This window comes from Phacochoerus africanus, chromosome 1 (assembly GCF_016906955.1).
Source record: "Phacochoerus africanus isolate WHEZ1 chromosome 1, ROS_Pafr_v1, whole genome shotgun sequence".
Lineage (NCBI taxonomy): Eukaryota > Metazoa > Chordata > Mammalia > Artiodactyla > Suidae > Phacochoerus > Phacochoerus africanus.
Window position 1 is genome coordinate 83,164,271 of NC_062544.1, and position 14,720 is coordinate 83,178,990.

The 14,720-nt window shown below is 47.9% G+C and overlaps 1 protein-coding gene across 1 annotated transcript in view; it reads right to left on the bottom strand.

Annotated features, from left to right (window-relative positions):
* The window catches only part of COLQ (collagen like tail subunit of asymmetric acetylcholinesterase), a 75,847-nt gene that overhangs the window by 40,375 nt on the left and 20,752 nt on the right, over positions 1-14,720 (bottom strand). The window contains exons 2-5 of the mRNA XM_047768608.1: positions 5,572-5,684; positions 4,288-4,389; positions 2,009-2,053; positions 1,668-1,694 (exon numbers count right to left, since the gene is read on the bottom strand). Of these exons, the coding sequence (XP_047624564.1) occupies positions 1,668-1,694; positions 2,009-2,053; positions 4,288-4,389; positions 5,572-5,684 (287 nt within the window). The remainder of the gene's footprint in view (positions 1-1,667; positions 1,695-2,008; positions 2,054-4,287; positions 4,390-5,571; positions 5,685-14,720) is intronic.

Sequence of the window (14,720 nt, forward strand, 5' to 3'; positions counted from 1 at the left end):
GCCCCAGGACCCTCATCCCACCCTCCAAAGATTGATGGCCCAGAAAGGTGGGCAACCTGGCTATGAGTTAAAGCCCTTGGTATCATATTATTGCCATACCCAAGATTATTCTATTCAAGAAGTGGAAGGTGGTGGGGGAGGGATCTAAATTTCTTGGTTCTTCAAGAATTACCACCTGTACTCACTCACCCCAAATGTCAACTACATTCCAATAGGTTCTCCCCAAGGAGGCAGTGTAAGCTGGAGGGGATTAGGTCTGGGGAGCAGCAGCAGAGGCCACTGGCACTCCCTCAAGGTCTTTCCCACTTGCTCAGCGTGCCCATCTCCCAGGATCTTCCTGCCTATGACAACATTCCTCCCTGCAATCTGCGCCTGGGGAGTTTGCCATGGGGAGCTGAGGCTGCCCAACAATTGATGTGCCTCCCTTCCTGTAGCCACCAGCCCAGCCACCTTACATCAAGGCAAGGCGGGACAAATTCTCTGGGACCATGCACACTCCAGAGCTCCCTTAGGGCTCAGGCTAAAGCTGGATATTATCTGATACCACCTGCCCCATCTGGGCCCCTCTCCCCTAAGTCTCCTCTTGAGAGAACTCCATTAATCATTAATTCACTGGTACATGGCATGAACCATCTCTATCTCTGTGTCTAGGGAACCCAATGTAAGCCAAGGAGCTATGGAAGAATGTGCCCTGCACCTGCAATAGAGCATGGGAGCAGCAACCTGGGTCTGTCTTGATGTCAGCTAGCTAATTCGGCTAATTTCAGCTAGCCCAGCTGGAGGCGTGGCAGGCTCAGTGCCAACTCAGAGATCACAGATGCTGGTATGTGCACTAGTTTCTGTTCCTGCCTCCCTCATCCACAGCAGACATCACTAACCACTCACAGCCCTCATTAGTTCCGAGCATGGAGACCTTGCCAGAATTGTCCTAGCACTGTGCTTCAGATGACTGCTGGGCCTTGCCTGGACTTGCCAGCTGTGCCCTAAAGGGTTGGAACTTTGCCTTATGAAAGTCTGTTTGAGGCTTTTATTGATAGTGAAAGTATTTGAATAAAAGATTAAACTGAGAAAACAGTATTTTATATTTAGAAACTTAGGCATTTTTCTTGGCCAAAGTTTTGCCCCTCCTTCCATATCACTAAGACCTACAAGTTCAGTGCCAGCATCCATTGACCACAGCAAGTGGCGGCTGGTCTACTCCTTCCTGACACTAATGAGAGTCTTAATAACATGTGTTTGGTTCACTCAGAGTCTCTGTGACCTGAAGTTAACTCCCATCTATTTTGGCTGGGCCAAAAAGTAAAGCCATTTGTTTCTGTCCAACACTTTATATTCCAGTTTAATCAAATTGACAGTGAGAGTCATTTTATGCTGCTGGTTGGGGCCTTGGAGGGTTTCTCTGATGGACAGGCAGGATGAGGTGACCTGAGGCTGGGGAGAATCTGGCCAGGCTCGGCAGCCTCTGGCAGAAGTCTGAATGTTTTCCATAGCAGGCTGCAGCTCCTGACTGAAAAATGGTACTGTCATCACCAGGCTGGAAGTGCCGTCATTGGCCACTTGGGTATTGGGGCTGAGGAAGCACAAGGATGGTTCACCGCCTCAGGAATGCACTCACTCACACAGACACAGTTGCCCGCATGATGCTAACAGAACAGCATGAACCATACCTTCCTTCCTGGTCGGCCAAGCTCCCCCTGTGAATGGAGAAGACAGGTGAGCAGAGGCTGCTTTGGAGAAAAAGTTCTGGAAGCAGAGGGCTTAGCAGGGCTGATGAGTGGGCATGCCCAAGTGGCTTTGGTTCCCTGGTGGCCCACAGCACCCCGGCCAGGTCAGGGGGCCCTGCTGAGATACAAAGGTGGGGTCCCACACCTGCAGCAGCCCACCCTCACCACTGAGGTAGGATTAGCATATGCTTGGAAATCTCAACCAGAAGACCCTCAGCAGCTGTCCCAGAAAATGGGCTGGGATGACCAGGGAGAGCTGGGTTGAAAAAAGTGGTGGCTCATACCTTTTCTCCCTTTGGTCCTATCTTGCCAGGAATGCCGGGTGGGCCCTATACAATCAAGAAAAGAAATGCAGCAAGCATACATCAGACATAGGCAGGAGGGGAGAGGAGGGAGGTGGGCCTGGGAGGGCCTCCTGTGCCCTAGCTCCTCAGTGGCCTCCTTCTCTCTGCAGACTCAGGGCTCCAGGCACCGCCAGAAAGCCCCTCTGTACCCTCCATCCCAGGCTCTTCTCACTTCCTCTGAGCTGTTTCCAGTGGCACCATTATGGCAATGCTCACACATTTGCCCTCTGTGATTTTCATTTTCTCCCTGGAATCCTTGGTTTACCTGAAACATCCTGAGTGCTTGGTGAGAGCAACTAAAGAGTTTTTAATAAATACTATTTGCTGGGAGTTCCCGTTGTGGCTCAATGGTTAGCAAATCCAACTAGGAACCATGAGGTTGCAGGTTTGCTCCCTAGCCTTGCTCAGTGGGTTAAGGATCTGGTGTTGCTGTGAGCTATGGTGTAGGTCACAGGCGTGGCTTGGATCCTGCATTGCTGGGCTCTGGCGTAGGCTGGCAGCTGTAACTCCAATTGGACCCCTAGCCTGGGAACCTCCATATGCCACTAGTTCGGCCCTAAAAAAGACAAAAAAAAAAGAAAAAGAAATACTATTTGCTGAAAACAGGATGCTTCACCACTCCTCACATCTTTTCAGCTGCTCTTATGAAGTTTTCCTGGGGCCCTGAGGTAGAAGTTAAGTGTTGCATGGGGCCCTAAAATGGAAGTTAGGTACTGCATGCAGGAGCAGCTGACACAGAAATTCCCGTGGTGGATCTCTGGGTACCAGCTGCCACAAAAGTCTTCTGTTTTAAGATGTTAAGAGTATGGGCAAGTAAAGAGTGTCTTTTTGTTCCATAGCCTGGCCACAGGAGTGGGGCCGAGTCCAGCTCAGGGACTCTAGTGCCGGCCACACTAAAGCCTGGCACACCCATAGCAGGACATAGATGCCTTATGCTCATGCGCCTGTGAAACACTCAGTTGGCCAACGGCTTTCCAAGCTCCCCAGGATGGCAGAGAGGAAATCCATCAACTCCTCAGGCCACCACTTCATCCCCAAGATCTGCAGATGAACACGCCCTACACAAAGCCTGTCTGAAACAGGATTTATGAGACTTATCCAAATGACTTTAGCCAGGGCTTCCCAAGCCCCTCTGCCCATTAGAAGTCCCTGGGAGTATTTTACAATTCCCGAGGGGCTCAGGCATCTCAGGGGATTCTAATGTGGAAAAATGTTTGGGAAACACCATCTTTGGTTTAATTCTTCTTCTGTTTTATGTGTGAGGGGAGGAGGGTTTCAGTTCCTTTTTTTTTTCTTTTTTTTTTCCCAAGCCTCAGTTTTCCCCATTTCTTGAAATGGGCTAGAATTATTTATCAGGCAACTGTGCTTTCCCCAGCTCAAGGCTTCTCTAGCTTTGATGTGGAGGTGATCCCTCTGGGGAGTCTTTTAAAATGCTGATTCTGGAGTTCCCACTGTGGCTCAGCAGTAACAAATCTGACTAGTACCCACGAGGACTCAGGTTCGATCCCTAGTCTGGTTCAGTAGGTTAAGGATCCAGTGTTGCCATGAGCTGTGGTGTAGGTAACAAATGCGGCTCAGATCTGGCGTAGCTATGGCTGTGGCTTAGGCCGGCAGCTACAGCTCTGATTTGACCCCTAGCTTCCTGGGAACTTCCATATGCCCTAGGTGCAGTCCTAAGAAGACAAAATAAATAAATAAATAAATAAATAAATAAATAAATAAATAAGCCAAAAACGCTGCTGTTCCTGATGTGGGGGTTGGAGAGGGGAGGAAGAGATTCTGCATTTCCAGCAAGCTCCCAGGTAAGGACAGTTGTAGCTGGTCCTCAGATCTCCCTCCACGTGGGGACAGTGTTCGCCCTGTGTTCCAGGAGAGCAGCGGTGGCTGTGCGGTCCCCAGAGTCAGCAGCACAGCTCTGAGTGACAAAGGTGGAATTACATGTTTGCCTGATGACAGCTGTAATAACCACGCCCATCTATAGAATAGCAGCTCATGTAGTCCGCCCAGAATCCAGTACTTGGGGGAAGTTATTGTCCCCCTTGTGCAGAGAAGGACATCAAGGCTGGAGGTAGAAGCACCCAGAGAAGAACCAGTGTTCTGTCCCTGTGGCTCTGAGCTAGAACGACCCAGGGCAGGAAAACAAGCCCATGGCAGCTTAAAAGGGATGCCACTGCTCTGAACAGAGGACAGTGGGGGAGGACTGGGGGGGATGCACCTACCTGGGGGCCTGGGGGCCCAGGGGAGCTGAGCGACCCTTGCACACACGGAGGCTGCGTGGTTTCCAGTTCCAGGATGAGATTCTTCACATCTGGAGAGAGAAGCTTCAAGGCAAAGCAACCTAGGTTACAGGGGAGACTTGGGGGACAGAAGATGGGTCACCACTCTGGACACACCACCTATTCCAGAGTCCAGCCCCCTAGGGGGGCAGTCCCCTGACACCCCAGTGGGTATCCCAAGAAGAGGACCTCTGCGCCTCCAGTTTCCATTTTCTCGTGTGCTCTGAGATGAACTGGGCTTGAATGGATTATGGCCAGAGATAATGGCCCCTCTGGATGGAGTTGGGAAGCTCACTTGGAGGCCTTTATCCAATGTCCGGGACAGCACTGTCCGATAGAAACAAAATATGAGCCACCAATATGAGCTACCTATGTAGTTTTAAATTTTCTGGTAGCCACATTAAAAAGGTAGAAGGAAACAAGTGAAATTAATTTCAATAAGTATTTTATTTTGCCCAATATATCCCAAACATTATTATTTCAATGTATAGCCAATGGAAAAAAATTACTAAGATATTCTACATTCTTATAAAATACATGCACTGTGTATTTTATCCTCAGAGCACCTCCCAATTGGAACTGGCCACATTAAAAAAGCTCAGAAACCACATATGGCCAGTGGCTACTGTACAGGACAGGGCAGGTCTAAGTGCTTCTAGAAAGATCTGAGCATCTCTAGTCCCTCGAATGCCCTGACCACTGTCTTCTAGGTCAACTTCCCAAATCCTGCTCTTTCCTCACCTTTCTTCTCTTACCTGATTCTGTTTCCTCTCACAGGACTGTTCCCTGTGTCACTTCATGGATATGATCTAGGTTAGACATTGGCTGTGTAAGGGAATTTCACAAACACTTGGGGAGAAGAAAAAAAGGGGGGAAATTCATGTCTGAGAAGCTAATAGAAGACCACCTCACTGTTTTGGGGAGCATGGGTCACTTTGCCAAGTCCAATTTCCTGCTGAGAAGCATCCCCCTCCATCACTGTTTTAAGACCGTGAGAGAGGTGGCTCCATAGCACAATGGAAAATGCCCTGAACTTCTAAGACTAAAGGAGAATCGACATGCACCAGAAACTGCTCGTGTCCATTCTGGGCTCCACCTGCTGCCTGACGGCCCAAAGCCGCTTCCCTCCGAACAGACTCTGGGGGCACTCCAGCGAGCAGTGGGGGAGCGGATGAGCTGCACAGAGGGGAGGTGTTTCTGCTCTCTCACAAGTCTTAAAGCACTCACCGGACTTCGCCCCCCTCTGAAGAATGGTGGTGGGAAAAGAGGGGGCGGTGGGGGGGTCAGCAGGCAGCATGCTCTGTGGCCACCACGCTTCCTCTGATCCAGACCGGGAAGGGCTGTTCAGAGAAAACCACTGCTGGTTAGTGTGGGGTCAGTGCTTGGGTCTCTTGCTGCCCACCGTGCCTGGGGAGACCACTCCCCCCCACCCCCACCCCCCACCCCCGGCCTGGCGTCCACCTCTGATTTGCAGCCTCTTGGATGTGAGCACACCTCCTGCTTGGACCTGACCTGGCCCTCCCCCTCTTAACTGCATACATGAGCTGATGCTGAGGCCACTGTTGACCATCCTGAGGTCCAGGGCTCCTTCTCCAGATGCTGATGGTCACTTAGGAGATGGGACAGGAAATGCCAAGTTCAAACAGACTGGTGATGGGCCCTCAGCAGTCGGGGAGAAGGCAGTGTCAACAACTCTGATACTGTGCCCAGAAGGAACTCTTCCTGGGGGCTGGTGAGGTGGAGGGGAGCAGGGCTGTAGGGGGTGCTGATCAGCCCCAGAGCCATGATTTCAAACAGGGTTGACTCCAGACCCTGCATACATTTGGTGGCACATGTGCTTACTACTGAGCTACAGTTTAATGTCTCAAGACACAGGTGTGAGACAGCCCTGGATCCTCACAGCATCCCTAACACCTGCCTGTGTTCAGTGTTAGTACACATTCACTGCTACAGCACACCTGGCAGAAAGGACGCAGATCTACTGGGCGTACAGCCCAGTAGATTCCTACAAAGTGGATGTTCCCTAGAAGCCGGCACCAGGGTCAAGACACAGACCTCTCTGGCCTCTAGAAGCCCCTTAAGCTCCTATCCAGTCTGCACTGCTCCCTGTCCTGACTCCTAGACCTGGGGAGTCCTTGTAGCTCTATAGGAACTTTATATACATGAGAAATCCCGTGTTCCTTTTGGGTTCTTCATAGTGGCTCAGCATAGTGTCAGTGAGGGGCTCCTGGTTGTTGTTTGTCATCGTGAGTGTGGCTAAATAGAGTTCTATTGTGTGACTATCCCTCCTGCTGCTGCTAGACATGTGGTTGACACTCCTACACACCCACCAGAATAGCTAAAATGAATAGCCTTGGCAAGGCTATGAAGCAAACAGAACTCTCATACACTGGCTGATGGGAGTAAAAATTGCTTCAAACTTTTTGGAAAACTACTTGGCATTGTCTGCTAAAGCAGAATATAGGCACATACGATATCTCAGCAATTCTCTTGTAGTTGTTAACTGATGGAAAATTGGATACATGTTCATCAAAGCACCGGTGTTAGAACATCCACAACAGTAAGATCCATAATTGCCTAAAGCTGTAATTTTTCAGCTCCCAGCTTTGGCCTTATGGTGGTACCCCCAATGCCACCCCTTCTCCAAACCTCTGACCTCACAGCACATGGGTGGGTTTCCCCCTACATGCCTCTCGGCCCTGAACAGAGTTTTCAGTCTCGTCTCCCAAGGGCCAGTGCTTGCCTTCTCTTTCCACTGTGTCCCAAAAGCTGTCTTAGACATTAGGCAACCAGTGGGTGCTCCCCAGAAGGCACCCAGTGTGGGGCTCCCTGTGTCAGCTCCAGGGCCCAGGGAATTGCCTGCCTGCACAAACCTGCACCCTCACACCTGGCAGAGGAGCATCCCACTGGCTGGGCCAATGGTCCTCAGACCCCTCAGCCCCAGTACCCCTGTTGGTTAAGAAATATTTTTAAAGACCCCTTTGTTATCCTAAAATGAAATTAATCAATAATACACATACCTATGCAACTGAAAAATCAATATAATGCTCTGGATGTAATATAAAAAGAGAGGTCTCAGAAAAGTGATTTATGATATAAAAATTGTGTGGTGTTTTTTTTGTTTGTTTGTTTTTTTGGCTTTTTTGCCTTTTCTAGGGCCACTTCGGCATATGGAGGTTCCCAGGCTAGGGGTCTAATCAGAGCTGTTGCTGCTGGCCACAGCCACAGCCACAGCAACGCGGGATCCGAGCCGTATCTGCAACCTACACCACAGCTCATGGCAACGCTGGATCCTTCACCCACTGAGCAAGGCCAGGGATCGAACTGCAACCTCATGGTTCCCAGTCGGATTTGTTAACCACTGCGCCACGAAGGGAACTCCTAAAAATTGCGTATTTTGACTGTTAGTGGTCAGGCCCAAGCACATCAAAAAAAAAAAAAATGATGATGTTCAACGTTTGTGTGTGAGATTGCAGTGCAGCAGCTGCAAACACAGGTTGCAGTACTGGCAACACAGGTGCTTCAAGGGACGTGTCTGCTGTGAGATATGATTTTCTCAAATGATAAAAAACACGGAGTAAAATCTCATCTAAACCAGACAGTCATTATTCAGAAGTTGTAATCCCAGAAAACGTAGTTTCATATATAGCAGTTCAACAAATGTTGATGCGGAACAGAATTATGTTCAAAGGTGAGATGCTTATAAAAGTTATGTCTCTTCCATGGGACTTTTCAAAGTCATGTGGGACATAGAACCATTCTTTTTTTTTCTTTTTCTTTTTAGGGTTGCACTTGTGGCATATGGAAGTTCTCAGGCTAGGGGTCAAATCAGAGTTGTAGCTGCCAGCCTATACCACAGTCACAGCAATGCTAGATCCAAGCCGAGTCTGCGACCTACACCACAGCTCACGGCAACACCAGATCCTTAACCCACTGAGCAAGGCCAGGGATCAAACTGTAACCTCGTGGTTCCCAGTCAGATTCGTTAACCACTGTGCCACGACAGGAACTCCCTGGAACCTGATGTAGGATCATGTCCCACCCTTTGCATGAAACCTCCTACTCCAGTCATTGTGGCAACTGAAAATGAAATTTTCCCAAGGGGCCCCATGAAACATTCTCTAACATAAATCGTAGCAATGTATTCTTAGACCAGTTTCCCAAGGTAATAGAGATAAAAGCAAAAATAAACAAATGAGACCCAACCAAACTAATCTGCTTTAGCACAGCAAAGGAAACCACCAACAAAATTAAAAAACAATCTATGGGATGGAAGAAGATATTTGCAAATGATGTAATCAACAAAGGCTTACTTTCCAAAATGTACAAACACCTCAATAACAAAAAAACCAAATAATTAAACCGAAAAAATGGGCGGAAGACCTATCAAGACATTTCTCCAAAGAAGTTGTACAGATGGCTAATAGGCACATATAAAGATGCTCATCATCGCTAATTATTAGAGAAAATGCAAATCAAAACTACAGTAAGGTACCACCTCACATGGGTCAGAATGGCCATCATTAAAAAGTTTACAAATAACAAATGCTGGAGAGGATGTAAAAGGGAAACTTTTACATTGGTGGTAGGAATGTAAATTGGTGCAGCCACTATGGAAAACAGCATAGAGTTCCTTAAAAAACTAAAAATAAAGTTGCCAGCAATCCTACCCCTGGGTGTATATATCCAAAGAAAATTCTAATAAAAAAAATGCATGTACCTTAATGTTCATAGAAGCACTATGAATATTTTTTGTAAATACAAAAGCCAAGACATGGAAATAATCTAAATGTCCATCGACAGAGGAATAAAGAAGATGTGTTGTATACACACACACACACACACACACACACACACACACACAATGGAACATTACTCAGCCATAAAAAAAGAATAAAATAATGCCATTTGCAACAACATGGATGGACCTAGTGATGATCATATTAAGTGAAATAAATCAAAGATAAATATCATATGATATCACTTATATGTGGAATCTAAAAAAATTATACAAATGAACTAATTTACAAAACAGAAGCAGATGCACAGACATAGGAAAGAAATATAGTTACCAAAGGAGAAAGGGGAGATAAATTAGGAGTATGGGATTAGCATATACAAACTACTGTATCTAAAATAAACAAAAAGGTCCTACTGTATAGCACAGGGAATTATATTCAATATCTTGTAACAACTTTTAAAGGAAAAGAATCTGAAAAAGAATATGTGTGTGTATAACTGAGTCCTTTGCTGTACACCTGAATCTAACACAACATTGTAAATCAACTATACTTTGATAAAAATAAGAAATAAACTAAAAACAAAGGGAAAAAACCAGCGACCTCATTAGAAGCTGTTGGCTAATTCCGCACTTGGAGACTGGCTTGGCCGTGAACAGTCCACAGAATCTGGTTCCCACACCCGAGCCAGCATCTTCCCAGGCCAGTTAAGTTAAGGAACTGAGGGCATTCAAAGAAGCAAGGAAGAGGTGACAATCAGCTGGGAGGGATATGGGGGGTTTTCTGGAGAAGGTGGCATTCATGCTAGTTCTAGAAGGTCAGGGAAGATTCAGAAAGGAAGGCTTCCAGACTCAGGAAGTGTCTGGGGCATTCATAGGCACTGGAGCTAGGCCTTGAAGGTCTGGGGGGTGTGGGGAGCCATGGCATGTGGCAGTGGTGATGGAAGGAGGAAGGCTCCCCATGGGGAGGGAGGAACTGCAGGGAGAGACAACTTCTGTTCAGGCCACTTTGATGGCAAGAAGTAGAAGTCCACTCACACCAGCTTAGGTGGGAGAAAAGGGAGGTTTCTTGTAAAGCTGATGACTGCTAGGAAGAGCAGGAAGGAAGACATCAATGGGTGGGGCATGATACTCCTGGTATACCTCTCCCTCCCTCTCTGCTCCTCTCTCCCCTTCTATGCTCTCTTCTGTGCATCTGTCCTTTTCTTTTGCATCTTCACTCACCCTTTTACCCCACGATGGGTGACCCAGTCTCACCTCAAAATTTTCACTTCTAGCATTTCTTTTGGCTGGACCATCCCTCTGTGGCTTTTGTTTCAAATACTTAAGATGGGGACTCAGACTGCCCTGGATGTCTTCCCCTGGAGTGACAGGTCAGTGGGACAGCATGTAGCCCCATCCAGCCATCAGCAGAATCTGTGTGCTGCCAGCTCTAATGAGGCTGCAGGAGCTGGCAGTTTCTCTGGATGCAGGCAAGGGCAGGCAGGCCCTCCAAAGAAGTTAAATAGAGCAGAGAAGCCATGAGTTTCAAGGTGTCGGTGTAATGGGAGCAAAGACTCTGGAAAGGAATAGAAGTCATGAAGCCTGAAAGGTTAGTTTGGGGTTAGATTGTGCAGTTTTGGATGGCCCACCAAGGTTTTGGGCTTTATTCAAAATGTAGTAGAGGAGTTCCCGTTGTGGCACGCAGAAACAAATCCAACTAGTATCCATGAGGACGCGGGTTTGATCCCTGGCCTCACTCAATGGGTGAGGGATCCAGTGTTGCCATGAACTGTGGTGTAAGGTCGCAGACGTGGCTCAGATCCCGAGTTGCTGTGGCTGTGGCATAGGCCAGTGGCTACAGCTCTGATTCAACCCCTATGGAAATTTCCATGAACTGCAAGTGTGGCCCTGAAAAGCAGGGAAACAAACAAACAAACAACAACAACATAAAAAGTAGTAGGGAGCTACAGAAGGTGCTGAGTGAAGGTGTATTAGGATCGACATGGTGCCGGAAAAGATGGTGTAGGGGAAAGGTGGGCGGGGAGCATGTGGGTGGCCTGTCGGGGCCTGCACTATTGTGGAAAAAGGGGGGTGGGTCACGCAAACACCCTGAAGAGAAAGAAACTGGGAGCCAGGGGACTGCAGGAGTGAAAGAGGAAGCAGTCTCAGGACAATTTTGATATATATCCAGGAGACCAGGGCAGCAGTGGCCAGAGCTTAAGATAGAGTAGCCAGAGAAGGTCCTGGACTGCAGGGCCAAATTTAATGTTAGACCTTTGTTCATTTGAGCTTGTGTTTTGCCAGGCACTGGGCTAGGCCCTGTGAGGGCAGAGAGATGCCTCAAACATGCCTCTGCCAGTAGTTGGCACAGCCTGTGGAACCCAAGTGGTTTCCATGCCTGCCCTCTGCTCACAGCCCACTCTGCGCTCCCACACCCAGCTCTGTCATAGAGACTTTTCCTCTACAGCAAGAACTGCTTGGGGTTGCTTCCACCAAAAAGCTTTTCTTGATTGATTCCCAGACCATGTTTGAGGGGTCCAGCAATGTTTTCTCTGGGTTTACTCCATGTTACCTCTTACCCACAGGGTGAAACTGTTTGCTTGTATTTGTCTGACTCAGCTGTGCTTCCCAGGAGGGCAGGAGTTCATTTTTAATCCCTAGGGTCTAGCACAGCTTATGGCATACACTAGATATCCTACAAATGTTTGCTGAATTCACTGAAAAAATTCACTACATGCCAGGCACCATATAAGTGTTTCACACATACAAATTCACCTGATCCTCAGAGCAACCCTGAGAGCCACATCCTATTACCACTATTATTATCATCATCCCCATTCTACAGATCAGTGACCTGAGGCAAAGAGGTGAAGCAATTTGCCCAAGGTCATACAACTTGTAAGTGACAGAGCCAGCATTAAAAGCCAGCAGTCTGGTTCCAGAGTCCCTCCTGTTGATCTGGATGCTATGACTGCATGTGTGCAGAAACAAAGGTCAGGTGCTACGAAGGCGAGGGATATAAAATATCGATGTGCTCCAACCAAGATACACCTGCAGCTGAACACAGATGGCTCTGCTTCCTTGTTGTGATGAAGCAGGACACACACCAGGGGCACTGTGGGCCTCAGTAAGAGAAGCTGAAAAAGGCTTTATTCCTTTTTCAGGACTTGGGCTTTTTCTATGTGAGGGTGAAGGGGGGACCAGGGGGAAGCCAAGTCTGGCCCTGCTCTGGACTAGCGAGGGCTAGTCTATGACTGCATCTTCGTTCTCATCTAGAAGAGAAGACAGGAGGGAGGCCCTGTGGGCTGCCGTTCTGTGAGACTTTGGACCGACAGGAGGAGCCACAGCTGGGGCCCCAGCAGAGAGCAAGGGTGGACTGGTAGTTTCACGTGTGGCCTCTCCCAGGCAGAAGAACCCGGAGGGTGCAGGTTCACCAGCGAAGGGACATTGCTCGCCATTTCTGTTTCCAGGCCATACACGGCCCCAGTGCCTCCTGCAGCCGTCACCCAATGCATCCTCCACTGATTAAAGACCCTGCCTCATTTAGAGCCACGCTTTCCCTGCCTGCCTCCTGAAGACTGGAGATCTCTTGGCGAACACACACTATCAGCTGCCCTTGCCACTGAGGCTTCGGAGTTGTTCACCCCTCCCCACCCCTTCATCCCTCCCCCTTGGCCAACTTCATTTTCAGCAGGTGAAGACCATCTATTTCTGCCCCCCACCCCCAGCTCCCTGGAGAGGTTTGTTTTTAGCACTGGCTAGTAGTTTATTTCCAGCTCATTCCAGCTCAGAATATTTCCATCAGGTGGACATGTTTGGGAACAGCTCCCCCCCCTGCCCCTTCCTCCCAGGCACTAAGACAGGACTTCACAAGTCTATTTTGGTGTCATCCGAGTGGCCTGCAAGTCTATGGACTGGGCTGCCTCTGTGGAATCGTGTCTGAGCTTGGGTCTAGCCTGGAAAAGCCCCAGAGGCTCTGTTGTAATGGAAATTGTGTGTGTGTGTGTGTGTGTGTGTGTGTGTGTGTGTGTACAGGGCCTGCAGAAACCTGGGTGCCCTATGTGGCTCAGGTCGAGGCTTGGAAATGCCAACCTCCATGGAATTTTGGGAATGGGTGCCCCAACTTACAGACACCAAAGTCATTTGCACATGGCCACAGCAGTGCCACATCATGGGTAGAAAAAACGCTGAGTCTAATGCAGGCTTTTGGCAAATGTTTGGTGGGTTTTGTTGGTTTATTTGTTTGCTCTTGATGCTGTCTTTGCCTTTTTGGACAAAACACCCACTTGACTCTTGGGCATATCCTTGGAATGTGAAAAGACTCTTGGAACATAAGGACTTGGATTAAAGAGTGTGAGTCCAGGTGAAAGTGACCATGGGCCTCGGCACCACTACTTTCAACCTGAGGCTCAGTTTCCCCATCTGCACCACAAGGCATTTGACCTGAACCATCTTCAAAGTCCTGTTTTACACATATGACCCCAGGATCACCACTGCATCCATCTGGATCTCTCACTTGCTAGACTAGTCCATCAGAAGAGCCCTAGTAACAGCCTTTTCTGTCTCTGCCTCCTCTTTTTTTTTTAAAGATTTTTTTTTCTGTTATACTTGATTTCCAATTTCTGCTGCATAGCAAAGTGACCCAGTCATATATATACATACATTCTTTCTCTCACATTATCCTCCATCAAGTTCCATCATAAGTGATCAGATATAGTTCCCTATGCTATACAGCAAAATCTCATTGCTTACCCACTCCGAATGTAATAGTTTGCATCTATTAACCCCAAACTCCCAGTCCATCCCACTCTCTCTCCATTCCTCTTGGCGACCACACATCTGTTCTCCAAGTCCATGGAGAACTTGTTTCTTTTGTTTCTTTTCTGTAGGTAGTTTCATTTGTGCCATATATTAGATTCCAGATATAAGTGATATCATATGGTATTTGTCTTTCTCTCTCTGACTTACTTCACTTAGTGTGAGACTCTCTAGTTCCACCCATGTTACAGCAAATTCTGACTCCTCTTTTGGCATCAAGTAGTACACTGTCAAGTCAAGCGAATGTGTCATGAGGAGGCACCAAAGGAAAGAAGTGACATCAATATCCTGCCTTCTCAGGAACAGTCATACTAAGGACCCTGCAACTGCTCGTGCTCAACGTCTTACTTCCTCCTTCTCTGCTTTGGGTCACCCCTGCCTGTTGGAACTTGTGCTAGAAGTAGCCCAAGGAGAGCTGAGATGATAGGCACATGCTCAATGCATCACTAAGGGTTCTGACTGTGAGTCAGATGGTTCAGCTACAGCCAAGTTCTCACCTTAACTGGCTACAGTTTGCCCCATTTTTCCTAATTCACATATTTCAGGGAAGGAAGGCTGTACCCCAAACTTTCTTTCAACCCCACTCACACCACACATACCTTGATAAACAAATTCTTTTTTTTTTTTTTTTGCAAATAGCCCTGTATTTATTAAAGAATTCAATTTGTTATCAGAAGTTTCCTTCGAAACTCCAGACCCTGGAATTCCCATCGTGGTGCAGCGGAAAAGAATTGGACTAGGAACCATGAGGTGGGTTCGATCCCTGGCCTCACTCAGTGGGTTAAGGATACGTCATTGCCATGATCTGTGGTGTAGCTTGCAGACACGAGGCTTGATT